General features: G+C 36.2%; 1 protein-coding gene across 1 annotated transcript in view; it reads left to right on the top strand.

Moving 5' to 3' along the window:
* Positions 1-17,790, top strand: part of JMJD1C (jumonji domain containing 1C) — a 247,937-nt gene that overhangs the window by 205,464 nt on the left and 24,683 nt on the right. Inside the window, exons 6-13 of the mRNA XM_060126359.1 lie at positions 605-748; positions 846-1,032; positions 1,148-2,832; positions 5,324-5,496; positions 5,761-7,970; positions 12,905-13,106; positions 15,828-16,042; positions 16,967-17,119. Coding sequence (XP_059982342.1) covers positions 605-748; positions 846-1,032; positions 1,148-2,832; positions 5,324-5,496; positions 5,761-7,970; positions 12,905-13,106; positions 15,828-16,042; positions 16,967-17,119 — 4,969 coding nt within the window. The remainder of the gene's footprint in view (positions 1-604; positions 749-845; positions 1,033-1,147; positions 2,833-5,323; positions 5,497-5,760; positions 7,971-12,904; positions 13,107-15,827; positions 16,043-16,966; positions 17,120-17,790) is intronic.

Here is a 17,790-nt window from a genome sequence, read left to right as displayed (position 1 = left end):
AGCTGACAAACTTTGACCTCTCAGTGAAGCATAAAATTACGTTTAGTTTTAAAAATAGTTCTTTCTTTAACCTGTCTTTAAAACTATTATTCATTTATGATTTTTGTCCTTTTCTGCTTCCCATCCATGCTCTACCTTTTTTTTTTTTTTTTTTTTTTTTTTTGGCTGCACCATGCAGCTTTCAGGATCTTAGTTCCCCGACCAGGGATTGAACCTAGGCCCCAGCAGTAAAAGCGCCAAGTCCCAACCACTGGACCGCCAGGGAATTCCTGTCATGCTCTACCTTCTTGTTTTATTTTACAGCTGTTTTTGAAAATTACTTTTTATTTTTGAAATACATTTTATGACTTGTCAGTATACTCTTGAATAACTCTAATCCTTGTTTTGCAAGGTATACTTGCAATAGATGTATTTGCTTTTTAATTTTTAGTTAGCATGTATAACAGTAGCCTTATCTTTAATGGTTAAAGTTGATTTATTGTAAGTCTGACAGTATCTCAAGCTGATTTCTAAACATCTCTACTCAGTAAAGAAATTGTACCTAATATCACATTGGCTAGCTGATTGGATTTAATTTTTGTTCTTGTTTTGTGTCATGGATTAGGTACTAGAACCACAGAATGTCGATCCTTCTATGGTTCAAATGACCTTTCTAGATGATGTTGTTCACTCTTTGTTAAAAGGTGAAAATATTGGCATTACATCACGGCGAAGGTCTCGTGCCAGTCAAAATAGCAACACTGTTCACGTATGTATGTTGTTAGTGATGGATTGTGGTAAAATATTTTCCCTTAAATTACTTAGGACCAGGTAGTGAACAATCATTGTTAATTGGTTATTTTTAGGGTCATTATACACGTGCCCAAGCAAATAGTCCCAGACCAGCAATGAACTCCCAAGCTGCTGTACCAAAACAGAATTCACACCAGCAACAAAGAAATATTCGTCCAAATAAGAGGAAGGGCTCAGATAGCAGTATACCAGATGAAGAGAAGATGAAGGAGGAAAAATATGATTATATAGCACGAGGAGGTAGGACCCACCTTTTTTAAAGGGCATGAGAACATGTAAAACAAAAATACATTTAAAATATACTTATTTAATATTAATTTGAAAGATAAAACTGTTCTTTTTTTAAATCTTATAGAAAATGCTAAAGGTAAAAACAAACAGGTGATGAACAAAAGAAGGAAACCTGAGGAGGATGAAAAGAAACTAAATATGAAAAGACTACGAACTGACAATGTTTCAGACTTTTCTGAGAGCAGTGACTCAGAAAATTCAAATAAGAGAATAATAAATAATTCCTCAGAGCAGAAGCCAGAGCATGAGTTGAAAAATAAAAACACTTCAAAGATAAATGGAGAAGAAGGAAAATCCCAGAATAATGAGAAGGCAGGAGAAGAGACACTAATAGATAGCCAGCCTCCCTGGGATCCAATACAGGAAGATAAAAAACACGAAGAAACAGAGAAACAGAAGTCTGTTGACTCTCAGATTCAAGAAAAAATGATTATCCGTTCATCAGAACAGGCCACACTTTCTGATCATAATTCTAATGATTTACTTCTTCAGGAACGCAATATGGAGAAAACACACACAGTGGAATTATTACCAAAGGAGAAGTTTGTATCCAGACCACCCACACCAAAATGTGTTATTGACATTACGAATGACACTAATACGGAAAAGGTGGCTCAGGAAAACTCAAGTACCTTTGGCCTTCAGACACTTCAGAAAATGGATCCTAACATTAGTGATTCAAAACATTCAGTCACAAATACAAAATACTTGGAAACAGCAAACCAAGATTCTGACCAGAGCTGGGTCAGTGATGTAGTTAAAGTAGATTTAACCCAGTCAAATGTTAGGAATGCTTCTTCAGGAAATGAAAACCTGAATATGGAAAAAGAGAGAAATCAGTATGTCTCTTACATATCTTCTCTTAGTGCAGTTTCTGTCACAGAAGATAAGCTGCATAAGCGAAGTCCACCCCCAGAAACTATAAAATCTAAACTTAATACTTCAGTAGATGCTCACAAGACAAAATCCAATTCCTCACCTGAAGTTGTTAAACCTAAAATTAACCATTCCCCTGATTCTGTAAAGTCTAAGCCCACTTTTGCAAACAGCCAAACTGCTGGTGAAAGAAGACTGGCAAATAAGATAGACCATGAGTTATCAAGATGCAGCTTTCATCCGGTTCCTACTAGAGGCAGTACATTAGAAACTACAAAAAGCCCTCTTATCATTGATAAAAATGAGCATTTCACAGTTTACAGAGATCCTGCACTTGTCGGGTCAGATACAGGAGCTAATCACATTTCACCTTTCTTAAGCCAGCATCCTTTTCCTCTTCATTCTTCATCCCACAGAACGTGTTTAAATCCAGGTACCCATCACCCTGCCTTAAGTCCTGCACCCCACTTACTGGCTGGATCATCCAGTCAAACTCCATTACCTACCATTAACACTCATCCTCTGACTAGTGGTCCACACCATTCTGTTCATCACCCTCACTTACTTTCTGCTGTGTTACCTGGAGTGCCTACTGCCTCCTTACTCGGTGGCCACCCACGACTGGAGACTGCTCATGCCAGCAGCTTGAGCCACTTAGCACTAGCACACCAGCAACAGCAACAGTTGTTACAGCACCAGTCACCTCATCTTCTTGGACAAGCCCACCCATCTGCTTCATATAATCAGCTTGGACTTTATCCAATTATTTGGCAATATCCAAATGGAACACATGCATACTCAGGACTTGGTCTGCCTTCTTCTAAGTGGGTTCACCCAGAAAATGCAGTTAATGCTGAATCTTCGTTAAGGAGGGTAAGTTAAGCTGTGGTTTACCTCATGTCATATATTTATTAATCAACATATGTACAAGTGCTTTTTTCAGTATCCCATTAATTTTTTAGATTTCTTATTATAAAATATGCTAGAATTTTTGAAACAGTTATTTTTCTAATTATGATGAAACTTTTGATGCTTAGTAACTTTAGAACTGTAAAGCTAAAATCTCAGAAAAGCCTATTTATTTTTTTAAAAAGCCAATTTAAAGAAGTAAACCTCTTAAGTTATTTCTTATATACTTAGTCTTCATAACTAATTATATTATATATCCATAATTATTTTGCTCAGGTAAATTCCTAGAAGTGAAACTTCTGGATATAAAATTTATGTAAAATTGGAAGGCTCTTGATATGTATAATCAAGTTATTCTTAAAAGACAAATTGTTATGTTTCCCAGTTAGATACATTATATTGATGTATACTACAAGCTATGACTCTCTAAGCCCCTAGTTCTCTTAAGGGTGCCGAGGCTGGAGAATCCTGGTATTTGGGAGTGAAGTTGGGGCTGAGAGTCTCTCTGCCTGACAAAGTATTGCTGAAGGTGGGGGACAGGGCTCTTTCTTCTTCCTTCATGCGCTGTGTGGTTTTTCCAGCCAGATTAATTTCCATGCTAAGAAATGGTTGTTGAGGGCATTACCAGCCCCATTCTGAAAACTGGGGATTGGGTGTCACTGTTAAACTCTAGGAGGCAACTTAATCCTTGGCGTGGACCAGGATGCTCTTCAGGTTTTCCCCAGAATCTTTCAAAACACATTTTATTTATTTTATTGTGGTAAAAGCCACAACATTAAATTTATTTAACCATTCTAAAGTGTACAGTTTAGTAGTGTTAAGTATATTCACATTGTTATGCAACAGATATCTAGAACTCTTTCATCTTGCAAAACTGAAACTGCCCATGAAACACTAATTCCCCTTCCCCCTAAGTTCTTGGCACCTACCTTTCTACTTTCTGTCTCTATGATTGTCTGCTTTAGATACTTCATTTGAGTGGACTCATACAGTATTTCATGTAGCATAATGTCCTCAAAGTTCATCCATGTTGTAGCATGTAACAGGATTTCCTTCTTTTTTAGCTGAGTAATATTCTGTTGTATGTATATAGGTATATACAGGTACCCTTGTAATCTGTATAACTTCAGATTTCTGGATCTTGTAGAATTGAGACCTTATTTTAAACATATATTTGAATGATCCTATGTACATGTATATATATATATTTTTTTCTTGTGTGAGGTTTATGTATATTTTTAATCTAAGAAATTTTATAGCAGCATATCTTTGGTGTGATATCATATTGCTTTCACATTATCATTTTGAGATGTAAAATGTATTCCCTTTGGTAAAACCAAAGGACTGTATTTTCCCAATATCTGATTCAACACAGTATAACTCAACAAAGCATTTTCTGGAAGAATTTCAGTGAGTCATAGTATAGAAACAGTTCTTAAGCAAGTAATTAGATAGTTGTAAGTCTCAACATAGAGATCAATGTCACCAGATACTCACTATGAGAAAGGCAGCATGTTGATATTAAAAAAATTAATTTTGTTGTACCTCCACACCTCCAAGTTTAATGGTCCATCTATAGCTTATAGTGAAATGGAGTACAAATGGGCCTTGAAAATGTAATTTTCTGCCAAATCTAAATAAATTATGACATTGGGAAAATTATTATTATTTATTATTATTTTTTTTTTGCGGTACGCGGGCCTCTCACTGTTGTGGCCTTTCCCGTTGCGGAGCACAGGCTCCAGACGCGCAGGCTCAGCGGCCATGGCTCACGGACCCAGCCGCTCCGCGGCATGTGGGATCTTCCCAGACCGGGCACGAACCCGTGTCCCCTGCATCGGCAGGCGGACTCTCAACCACTGTGCCACCAGGAAAGCCTGGGACAAATTATTTTTGACAAGAAAAATTGGCAAATAAACTTGATGAAATCTGGTGAAATGTATTTTAGCAACATGTTTTCTGTTTTTTTCTATTAGCAGCATATAGTCTTTTGGTGTTAGAATCTTAGGAAATCTTAAAAGCTAGGTTCTGTGTACATCATTTGTAAGTTAAAGGCAATGATTTCAAGATCTGCAATCAGTAAATAAATTTCTGGAAATAACTTTTTTTTTTTTTTTTTGGCAACACCGCACAGCATGCTGGATATTAATTCCCCAACCAGGGATCAAACCCATGCCCCCTGCAGTGGAAGTGCAGAGTCCTAACCACTGGACTGCCAGGGAATTCCCTGGAAATAACTATTTTAATGCTGATTGATTTTTTTCATCATATGGAAAAATCCATATAACTCTGTTAGTTACTTATTTGTCTGGATATTTCTCATAAAATAATAAATATACTGCTATATTAGTATGTCACATACTTCATAAATATACTACTATTAAAGTCCTGCTGTGATACTGTGTTTAGCTTTTTCTAGTAACTGAAGGATGATTTTAAAAAATTTTTTTGATAGAATTCTCCCAGTCCTTGGTTACATCAGCCTACCCCTGTGACCTCAGCAGATGGTATTGGATTACTTAGTCACATTCCTGTCAGACCTTCCAGTGCAGAGTCTCATCGGCCTCTTAAAATTACAGCACATTCCAGTCCACCATTGACAAAATGTTTAGTAGATCATCATAAAGAGTAAGTTCACCAATGCTTAAAACTTGTCTTTTATAATTTTTCTTAATTCAGTTTATAAATAGATAATTTTAACAAATGTCTTAAAACTGGGCTGAGTAATAAGTACTATTCTTCTGTTTTTATATTCCTTTAATTTTCTTAATAATATTATAGCACATGCAAAGTCGTGTTTCACTTTTATGATAGAATAGTAACGCATAGAAGCTATATTTGTATTATACGAGAAAAACTGTGTACAGAAACCTTTGTGTATTTTCTTTGCAGAGAATTGGAGAGGAAAGCTTTTATTGAACCATTGCGTTCTGTTGCATCCACATCAGCCAAAAATGACCTGGATCTAAATAGGTCACAGACGGGAAAAGATGGTCACTTGCATAGGCATTTTGTGGATCCTGTATTGAATCAATTACAGAGACCACCCCAGGAGACTGGAGAGAGATTAAACAAATATAAGGAGGAGCACCGTCGAATCCTTCAAGAAAGTATTGATGTTGCTCCCTATACAACTAAAATCAAGGGGCTTGAGGGTGAGAGAGATAATTATTCCAGAGTAGCATCATCATCCTCTAGCCCTAAAAGCCATGTCATCAAACAAGACAAAGATGTAGAATGTTCAGTATCAGATCTTTATAAGATGAAGCATTCAGTGCCTCAGAGTTTGCCTCAAAGTAACTATTTCACTACATTGTCTAATAGTGTAGTCAATGAACCACCAAGGTCATACCCATCCAAAGAGGTTTCAAATATTTACACTGAAAAACAGAGTAATACCCTTGGAGCAGCAGCAGCTAACCCTCAGACTCTGACTTCGTTTATATCATCTCTTTCAAAGCCTCCACCTTTGATTAAACACCAACCGGAAAGTGAAGGTTTAGTAGGCAAGGCACCAGAACATATTCCCCATCAAATTGCTTCTCACTCAGTAACAACTTTCAGAAATGATTGTAGGAGTCCTACTCATTTGACAGTTTCTTCTACAAATACACTCCGGAGTATGCCTGCTTTACATAGAGCACCCGTATTTCACCCACCAATCCATCATAGCCTGGAGAGAAAGGAAAGCAGCTACAGTAGCCTTTCCCCTCCAACATTAACTCCAGTGATGCCTGTAAATGCTGGTGGGAAGGTTCAAGAATCACAAAAGCCTCCAACTCTGATTCCTGAGCCTAAAGACACTCAGGCAAATTTTAAGAGTTCTTCTGAACAGAGTTTGACAGAAATGTGGAAATCTAATAATAACCTCAGCAAAGAGAAAGCTGAATGGCATGTGGAGAAAAGCAGCGGAAAGTCACAGGCTGCTATGGCATCTGTCATTGTACGTCCACCTTCTAGTGCAAAACTTGATAGCATGCCAGCAATGCAGTTAGCTTCCAAAGATCGAGTTAGTGAAAGATCTTCAATTGGGGCAAATCAAACAGATTGCCTCAAATCAGCAGAAGCTGGAGAGAGTGGAAGAATCATTCTGCCAAGTGTGAATTCAGACAGTGCTCACATAAAATCCGAAAAAAACTTTCAGGCTGTCTCACAGGGCAGTGTTCCCAGTTCAGTCATGTCTGCTGTAAATACAATGTGTAATACCAAAACGGATATATTCACATCTGCTGCCACTACCACCAGTGTTTCCAGCTGGGGTGGTTCAGAAATAATTTACTCTTTATCAAATACCATTTTGGCCTCTAAATCTTTAGAATGTACCTCTTCGAAAAGTGTCAGTCATTCAGTGGCTCAAACACAAGAATGCAGGGTCAGCACGACAGCTCCAGTTACACCAGCCAGTAGTAAGACAGGAAGTGCTGTTCAATCCAGCTCTGGGTTCTCAGGCACAACTGATTTTATCCATTTAAAAAAGCACAAGGCAGCACTGGCTGCAGCTCAGTATAAAAGTAGTAATGTCAGTGAGCCTGAGCCTAATGCTGTGAAAAATCAGACATCTTCAGCCTCCCCTCTCTTGGATAGCACTGTAGTCTGTAGTACAATTAACAAAGCAAACTCTGTAGGAAATGGGCAAGCATCCCAGACAAGTCAACCAAACTACCATACTAAACTGAAAAAGGCCTGGCTTACAAGACATTCAGAAGAAGATAAAAATACTAATAAAATGGAAAATTCAGGGAATTCTGTATCAGAAATTATTAAGCCATGTTCTGTCAATTTAATAGCCTCTACATCGAATGATCTACAAAATAGTGTAGATAGTAAGATCATAGTTGATAAATTTGTAAAAGATGATAAAGTCAATAGGAGAAAAGCCAAACGAACTTATGAATCTGGCTCTGAAAGTGGAGATTCAGACGAAAGTGAAAGCAAATCAGAGCAAAGGACTAAAAGGCAACCTAAGCCAACTTACAAAAAGAAGCAAAATGATCTTCAGAAGAGAAAAGGTGAAATAGAAGAAGATTTAAAACCCAATGGGGTTCTCAGCAGGAGTGCCAAAGAAAAAAGTAAATTGAAGTTGCAGAGCAACAATAATAGTGGTAAGTAAATTAATTACTTTTTTATCTCAAGTAAAATGGGCTGTAAGTTCTTGCAATAATGATGGTGTTCTCTAAAATTTAGAGAGCTTAAAGGCATCTTTGACTTCATTTGTATGCCCTGGTGTAATGTATGTGCTCATTGACTTCATTTCTACAAGTACCCTATAAGAGGAAATGAGAGAAGACCTATCAATATTTCTCCATTTTCAAGAGACTTGTAGAAATATGGTTTTACATAGCACTCAGGTTGGCAAAACCCCAGTGTGTAATTTAGTAGTTACTCAGAATTTTGACCATTTCTAAAAATTGTCAAAAGGCAGTTATAGCTATACACTAAAAGTGGATTTCTAATACAAGCATACCTTGTTTTATTGTGCTTTCCAGATATTGTCTTTTTTTTTTTTTTTTTTTTAAACAAATTGAAGGTTTACGGCAACCCTGTGTCAGGAAAGTCTGTCGGCACCATTTTTCCAACAGCATTTGCTCACTTCATGTCTCTGTCATATTTTGGTAATTCAGACTTTTCCATCGTTACGGTATAATATTTGTTTTGGTGGTCTGTAATCAGTGGCCTTTGATGTTACTATTGAAAAAAGATTACAACTCATACTATTGAAAAAAGACTACAACTCACTGAAGGAGATGTTGGTTAGCCTTTTTCAGCAATAAACCATTTTTAAATTAAAGTACATGCATAGTTTTTTAGACATAATGCTGTTGCACACTTAATAGACTGCATTATAGTGTAAACCTAACTTTTATGTGCACTGGGAAACAAGAAAATTTGTGTACTTTATGGTGGTGGTCTGAAACTGAACCCACACTATCTCCGAGGTATGCCTGTATTAGGTATTTACCTGTAACAAGATAATAGTTGAAAAAGAATTCCTATTCACAAAACCTTCCTTGAAGTCCCACTTTTAGAAGAGAACTACTTCAAAGTAGTGTGGATGTAGCCCATATTTCACCCTTTGTCATCTGGAGAAAAATTGAAAACTTAAAAAAAAAAAAAAAGAAAAGAAAGCAATGAAATTACCTTCTATTTAACTAATAATGCTACTCATTCAAGCAGTCCTTAACAGCGGGTAAAAGTTAAATAAACGGGATTGGTGGTTTTATTTGTTCATTTCTATATTCAAGAAGAACTTACATAATAAGTAAAAGTTTCAAAACTGATAATACTTATATTTCATTTGTGGCTACAACAGGGCAGAATAAGTGATACTTGCCAGTAATATTCACTATAAAGTATTTCTGTATGTTTTTACTCTAGAAGTAGTTTTTCTCAGTTTGCTTATTTTTTTTTAGGTATGTTGCACAAGGCAGAAAGCAGTTAATAGTTTCACTATATCCATGTATTCATCCACATACAATATATGAAATATCTGACAATGTGGACATTCAAGACGTACTGTAACAAGCATTTGGATGCTTGAAGGCTCTTATTTGGGCCTTTTTACTGAATGAGGTTTTTCCCACATGCCTGTGTGGAAACCAGAGGCAAAGTGAAGGAGAGAAAAACAGGAGGATGGAATCGTAGAAAAGGACAGTCAGAAAGTGAAAGAACAAAGGAAAACAAGCTCAACTAGAGACAGGCTGACAGACTGAAATGCAAACATAGTAAGAAGAAAGAAAGAGGGAGATTGACAACGAAGGATACAGGATACGTGCCATTTATTTGAGTGTTGGATTGCATACTGTGTTGTAATGTGTTCTGCTTACTTCCCCAGTGAATTCAAGAAGCTTAGTGTGGTCAATAATTGTTTCTCTTTTGTTTCACAAAACATTTCTTTTGGTGTCGAGTATTCAAATACTGGAGTTAAACTTACAGAAAACAGAAATAGGACTCTTCCAGCTTTTAACACTTAAAATATTCTTGAGAAGTTAAATTTATAAAATTAACTCTTAATGAAGTACATATTCTGTTTTCGTTTTGAGACTGTGTATGTACATGTTCCCAAGTAGGTTTTAAGACAAAGACTGGAATCAGCACTTCCCCCTCCAAGTTGTAATGCTTAGTCAAATCTCCCCTACATAGTGAATAACACTTAGCATCAGACAGGCTATTTTAAGTCCCATTTACTCCCAAGTCCAAAGTAATATTAAGTGACTATTAAATGCCATCTATTAATTATGGGCAGAGTTGACTTGCTTTTGTTCTGGGCTATTTAGAAAAGTTCTCTAAATTGGGAGTTCATAAGTTCTAAACCTGAGTGGATTATCTCCCTCATGGATTAAATATGATCTTTATCCTTTTAATGTTCATTGGGGTTGTCATCAGTCATAGTCAATCGAAAAGAGTTAAGTCTGCACTTAGAGAATGTAATATGATTGCATAGACTATTATACATGTATAATTATTACACAAATACGCATATCATAGTTTTTAGTACATTCTAAAGCCAGGTACAATAGAATTTGCTCTATCTGCTGTTTTAGAAAATCTTCATATCTGCTGCCTTTTGTTACTGATAATTAAAAGTTGGATGCTTTTTCGCGACTAGTTTTTTACATCATTTTATGTACTGAAATTTCCCATCAGATTTAAATGTAAGTCCTGTGACACACAAAATCAGTGGTTTAACTGTTAGCAGAGTTCATTTCTATATCTCAAAAAATATCAGAGGTTAAAGGTTAGCATGTATTTTTCTCTTATTTTCTTCCTCAGTTTTCTGTTGCTAGAGCAGCTGCTTTGAGGATTTACTGATAGAGAACTAAGGTTGAAAATGTTCTTCTGGTATAAAGGAAGAAGAAATATCCATTGAGTTAGGTATTTTTCGTTGACGAAGTGTCTAAATCTCAAACTTTTAGATTTTAGATGTTACCAGTAAATTATATATATAGAATTGAAAAATGGAGTTTTATTTTATTTATTGTACGAATAATATTACAATAAAATTCGTAAAAGAGGTTAGGCATAGTCATGTTTGGCCTAGTCTAGAAGCAAAAAACATAATATCAAAAACAGTCTACATGACCTGGACCTTCATATCTTTATAATTTATTCATTCATTTAAAAAAAAAGGTCTAAGTGTCCATTTCATGTCACAGAACTGAGAGTTGCTTTGAAATGCCTGGTTCTTTCTTTATAATACTATTTAAATTGTTCACAGTAGTATGGTTATCCATATACTCTTGGAACTGTTCCATTGTCTGGAATGTAAAAGCATATTGGTTAATGGTCGTTTTCTAGTCTAAATAGAAAGATTTCATTTAGTTTATTCTAGTGTAACATAAAAAAGTAAATAAATGATTGGAAGTAATATAACAAATAAAGATTTATCAGCAATGTACTACTGTTGTTCATTCTGACTTCAAGAAGCTCTGAATTTTTTATACAGTCCATAGGAGAAACATGTCTTACACACAGTGGAGGAAATAACAAACATTTTACACAAGCCTTCTGGAAACATTTTTATTCCATAAGTGGTATGTGTGCCCACATACATGTTTCTCTAGTGGATTAAGCCAAATGGCTCCTTGCCCTAAATTAGAGAAAGAAGAGGGGAGAACATGTAATTGTAAAAGAATCAGGCAGCAGTCATAGAAGTGCTTAATAACTGGAACCTATTTCAAATGGGCCACCCTGGAATTTAAACACAGCACTTCCTGTGTTAAGATGTATGTGATCTTGCTGTGATTGTACTACGTATGCTATCAACAGGTAAGTTGACAGTGAGAGCTCAGAACAAGAGTTCTGCTGTATCTTCTGCAAGAATTATATAATCTCAGGAGAACATTTGAACTGCCTCTGATCGGCAAAATGGGTATGATTAGTAAACACAAGGGTAGGAAATACAATTTATTCATTCAACATGATAGAAATAACAAACTATGTAAATCTCAGGTCTGGCATATAGCTACATAAGTATGGGCAGTGTAAATACACTGATAGGTGTCAACAAATACTTGCTTGTCCCAACGTGCTTTTAAGTGAATATATTTTTAAAAATTGAATAGGCTACATTTAACGTATGTACAATATAATGTTTTGAGTTCTTGCTGCTCTATAGATGACTGATTACTTGAGCCCGTGTTATTACAACAATTAAGTTCAAGTTAATGAACGTGATGCAGCAATGATGCAGAGTATAGTACATAAATTAATTTTTTTCCTGCAAGTATTAAATTGTATAGTGCGTTTGAGTTTTGTTTTTCTTTAGACTTCTCTGATGCCTTTTTTCTTTATACCATCAATAAAGACAGGCAGGTTAATATTGTCTTTTTTCTTTTACATCCTTCAAACCCTTTGATTTTTCTAAATATCTATCAAATATTGATACCAAATGGAGGGCATTATAATAAGGGAGAGATATTAGGAGAAAAATCTTAGCTCCTCTTCCCACAAATATAGTGTGATAAAATCGAAATTTGTCTCGATCCACATTTACCTTTGGAGAATCAGATTAAGTATTTCAAAACAATATAAATATATTGAAACTAGCCTGTAGTTTCTAGAAGTATTAACTTTTGGTCTTTAGGTCCTTCCTGTGCATCTTAAAAGAGCCTCCTCCTACATATAACAAATTTCTGTGTAGAAGAGCTGCATTTTTATCTATAGATTTACAAAGAAAATGAATGATTATCATGTTTGCTACTGTACAAATACGAATATTGAGTATGTGAAGATTTCAGTCAGCTGGAAAATTTACTTACATCTGCATTTCCATTATGCTGACATTAAGAGTTCATTTGGTTAGTAGAATAGTAAATAGAAATGCTGCTGTGGACTTTTTAGTTATTAATGAGTACCTTGAACTATAATATAATCTCTTTTCTACAATCTCAATATATGATCACAGTTGTATAATTGACTTGAACTGGTTTTTTTTTGCCTTTATTCTCAGTGATCTTTAATTGATCTGAATATTATCTCAAGGAGTTTACCTTTTTAAAGTTATAATCTTGCTAATACCTTCCTACTGCTTTTACAGCTGGCATCCCTCGTTCAGTATTAAAAGACTGGCGTAAAGTCAAGAAGCTGAAGCAAACTGGGGAATCCTTTTTACAGGATGACTCCTGCTGTGAGATAGGGCCTAATTTGCAAAAGTGCCGAGAATGTAGACTTATTCGGAGTAAGAAGGGAGAAGAACTCACTCACTCACCAGTGTTTTGTAGATTTTACTACTTTAGACGGTAAGTTGAAAATAGGTAATTGGGGGAAAATACGGTGATAGGATATTGGAAATTGTACTGTCATTCTGAGGGTTTTTTGGAGGTGGGAATGAGGCTTTGAGCCTCTGTGTTTCTGAAGCATTATAAAAAGACACTAAACTTTTTGTGTGCCAAATTTAACAATAGGTTTAACTGTTAGACTAAATTCATATTCACACTGCTACTTGTTTTCATATGACCTTTCTCTTCTAAGAGATTTATTATTCCTTAATGAGAAAATGTTAGTATTTTTTCTAAATTATAGGAAACAGCAGTTTAAGTTTTTTTTTTATTTATGTAAAACAAAACAATGTCACATTTATATCTGTGCATTAGCCACAATAAAAGTCTATATATCTGGGTAAACAATCTAGGCATTAAACTAAAGTCAGTATGTTGCATTACAGATACCCATACTTAGGGTTTTATTTATTTATTTTTTTAATTTATTTATTTTTGGCTGCATTGAGTCTTTGTTGCTGTGTGCCGGCCTTCTCTAGTTGTGGTGAGCAGGGGTTAATCTTCATTGCAGTGCGCAGGCTTCTCATTGCGGTGGCTTCTCTTGTTGCAGAGCACAGGCTCTAAGCGTGCGGGCTTAAGTAGTTATGGCTCGCGGGCTCTAGAGCACAGGCTCAGTAGTTGTGGCGCACGGGCTTAGTTGCTCTGCAGCACGTGGGATCTTCCCGGACCAGGGCTCGAACCCGTGTCCCCTGCGTTGGCAGGTGGATTCTTGATCACTGCACCACCAGGGAAGCCCATTTTGGGTTTTTTTAAAATTTTGTTTTTATTTTTATTGGAGTATAGATACCTATACTTCTGTTAAACATATGTAGCTATAAAAATATGAGTTATAAAATGACAAGAAGGATTTGTTAGTAGCACGTCACATTTCACAGGTTTTGTGGTGAATATAAAAACAACTTAATAGTTGTTATGGGCTTCTCCGGTAACCCAGCCAGTAGAAACTAGTTAATTTCTCAGATTCTAGAATCAGTCATTCCTGGATTTTGGTTCCAGCTCTGTCCTTAGTTCCTGTGTGACTTTATTAACTGTAGTAGGACTACAGCTAAGCCTGTCTCATCTGCATAATATGAATGATAGTGGTACCTACCTCACAGAGATTTCATGACGATGAAATGAGAACAAAGTACACAGAGTTCTTAGCATAGTACCAAGCATGTATATGGAATGCACCTGTGATGCTGCCTGCAATTATTTTTCTAATCATCATCATCTTCTTCCTAAGAAGTTACGAGGCACTTTGCTGTGACAAATAAATGTACTATGCTGGTGGCCCAGTAGAGACCCCAAAAATATGTATTGGCAGAAACAGAACATTCTTCTTTACTTCATGGTTTTTCTAGCCAACAATCCCCAAAGGACAAACAACTTCAAAGAATAGCTATAGAAGGTAGTCCACATGGAAGTACAGAAAAGGTGGAAAAGGAAGCAGAAGGAAAGTAGGTTTGAAGAGATAAGAAAACCTTTGGGAAAGTTTTAAGGAAGGAAAGGTAGACATAATACAAAGCTGAAATAAGATGATGGGTTGTCATGAAAGGAGAAATTTTTTTTTTTTAAGAAAAAGAGGGAAAGGTAATAAAGGTATAGGAAGAAGTGGTAAAAGGAATGTTGTTGGTATTGTCCATTTGAAAAATACAGGCTGATTTGTAATGTACTTCTGATATCCCCTCTTTGAGAGTAAAGAGTAAGTTCAAAGACAGTTGAGAAATAACCGTCAGCCTGTAGGAGAATGGCAATTTTTCCTTCCATTTACCTTAAACTTCTCTGAATTGAGTGGTTACATGAATTGGATATCAGAAGTAAGAGAAGGAAGTAAGCACAGTAATTGAGTTCCTAATATACTATTAAGAATTTCAATCTTGTTCCTCCAAATCATGTCAATGAAGTGTCATTTTAATTAGTGAGGAAGATGGGTTTTTTTTGTTTTTTATTTATTTTTGGCTGCATTGGGTCTTCATTGCTACGCACAGGCTTTCTCTAGTTGTGGCGAGCGGGGGCTACTCTTCGTGGCGGTGTGCAGGCTTCTCATTGCGGTGGCTTCTCTTGTCGCGGAGCACAGGCTCTAGGCGCGCAGGCTTCAGTAGTTGTGGCACACGGGCTTCATTGCTCCGCGGCATGTGGGATCATCCTGGACCAGGGCTTGAACCGATGTCTCCTGCATTGGCATGCAGATTCTTAACCACTGCGCCACCAGGGAAGCCCAAGAAAATGTATTTTTTAATTTAGCATTTTTTTTTTTAAATCTTAGTGAGTCTTAAGGTGATTTATGGTATTTTCAACTTTAGAGGGTGCTGGCTTAGATTATGTATAAAATAACTGCATTGCTCAAGGCAGCATTCGGCCAACATTTTAACTCTTTTCCTCATGAAACACTTGGACAGTTTCCATTTGACTGGAGTTAAATAGTTAACTATAAGTGATAGGTTATTTCAAGAAATAAGATTTTACCTAAAATTGGTGCCACTGCATTGCCATTTGTGTAGCACTATGGGAGTCAAAAGTTGGTTAAATTTTATTAATAAAGTTTGTATATATAAACAACCACTCTATTTTCATGTTTTTTAATTGTAAATTTATATATTTATAATGTAATATAAAAATATAAATTAATTATACGTTTACAGCTTTTAAAACCTGGACTTCTGTCTTGTTATCTAATGCTTTTATGTTTTAATGTTTCAGATTGTCTTTTAGTAAAAATGGAGTGGTTAGAATAGATGGCTTCTCTTCTCCTGACCAATATGATGATGAAGCTATGAGTCTATGGACATATGAAAATTATGAAGATGATGAAGTAGACATAGAAACTTCAAAATACATCTTGGATATAATAGGTGATAAGTTCTGTCAGTTAGTAACATCTGAAAAAACAGCTTTGTCCTGGGTGAAAAAGGATGGTAAGGAAGTTAAATACTTAGAACATGCAACTATTCACATTTTATTTTAAGAATTTCTCTTTGGAATATGTTTTATCTGTGGGAGAAGTCCTTAATCTTACCTAGGCTTGTTTACTTTTAATTTTGATAATGACACTTTTATGTGCAAATGTACCTATATGTAATTAAGGTAACATATTTTCCAACTGAGGTTGAATTGGATTAGCAATTTGTGAAATTACAATAGCATTTTGGTATTTCTGCCATTATGACATAACTGAGCACGATAGACACTTTGGATGTGAAATTGGGAAACTTCAGCATTTGCCATATAAAGACATAATCCATCCCAATTATTTAAGCTTTTTATCTCGTGTGATTCATCACAGTCTTTGGAGTTAGATAGACTTACATTTGTATCTCAACTTTATTCCTTGTTTAACTGTATGAAATGGGAATGATAACTACCTCGTAGGTTTGTTTTTAAAGTAGTTATGTTATATTTACTAAGTAAAGCACCTAACATACTAGGTGCTCAAAATGTTAGCTTCTTTTCCTTCCCATCCCTTAAGTCAGTAGTTTGTCCCCCAGGGGACATTTTGCAATGACTCAAGACATTTTTGGTTGCATAACTGAAAGGTGTTGGGGGTATAGAGAATTAGCATCTATAGGTGGAGCCCCAGATGCCACTGCGCAGGGTAGCCACCCACAAAAGAGAATTATTCATCCAAATATCAAGGGCGCCAGGATTGAGAAACCCTCCATTAGATGTAAGTCTTCTGAAGAGAATTACTAGTTACATCAAGAAATCTGCTATTAATTGTTAATTAATAAATCCTTCAAAGTTTTTGGTTCGCCTTTAAATTTTTGTTTTTGTGCATTTCAGTGAAAATTGTATGGAAGAGAGCATGTTTGCCTTTAAATTTTTATTTCCCTGTATTTCAGCCAAAATTGCCTGGAAAAGAGCAGTGAGAGGAGTCCGGGAGATGTGTGATGCGTGTGAAGCAACATTGTTTAACATTCATTGGGTTTGTCAAAAATGTGGATTTGTGGTCTGCTTAGATTGTTACAAGGCAAAGGAAAGGAAGAGTTCTAGAGGTTAGTTGTAACTTCATATAAATTGAAATTTTTTTTTAGGACCACTCATCTGGAAAATTAGATGAATTAGGTGAGTTTTTTCCCTACCTTCCTTAATTATGAATATATTACATTAAGGAAGTTTTATGAAGCTTATGTTTAAAAAAGGAGGAGTTAACCACAGTTTATTAAAATAGCCAGATTTTCTACAATAAAACTGCATCTACATCTTTTTAGCCTGATTAGTAGATCCACTCTCTCATCTCAATCAGATTAATGCGGCCCAAATTTAGGTTAGGCTTTGCAGCTTTCAGATTCCACTGTGTCACAGCCTGAAGTGTCTTATAGAACCTGTTAATTTATTTATTTTGGCTGTGTTGGGTCTTCGTTTCTGTGCGAGGGCTTTCTCTAGTTGTGGCAAGCGGGGGCCACTCTTCATCGCGGTGCATGGGCCCTTCCCTATCGCGGCCTCTCTTGTTGCGGAGCACAGGCTCCAGACGCGCAGGCTCAGTAGTTGTGGCTCACAGGCCTAGTTGCTCCGCGGCATGTGGAATCCTCCCAGACCAGGGCTCGAACCCGTGTCCCCTGCATTAGCAGGCAGATTCTCAACCACTCCGCCACCAGGGAAGCCCCAGAAGCTGTTAATTATACAGTCAAGCACATAAGTCACAATTGCATACTTAACTAGAGTG

This window comes from Lagenorhynchus albirostris, chromosome 16 (genome assembly GCF_949774975.1).
Source record: "Lagenorhynchus albirostris chromosome 16, mLagAlb1.1, whole genome shotgun sequence".
Taxonomy (NCBI): Eukaryota; Metazoa; Chordata; class Mammalia; order Artiodactyla; family Delphinidae; genus Lagenorhynchus; species Lagenorhynchus albirostris.
The sequence above is the reverse complement of the archived record's forward strand: the minus strand, read 5'-3'. Positions and strand labels throughout refer to the sequence as shown.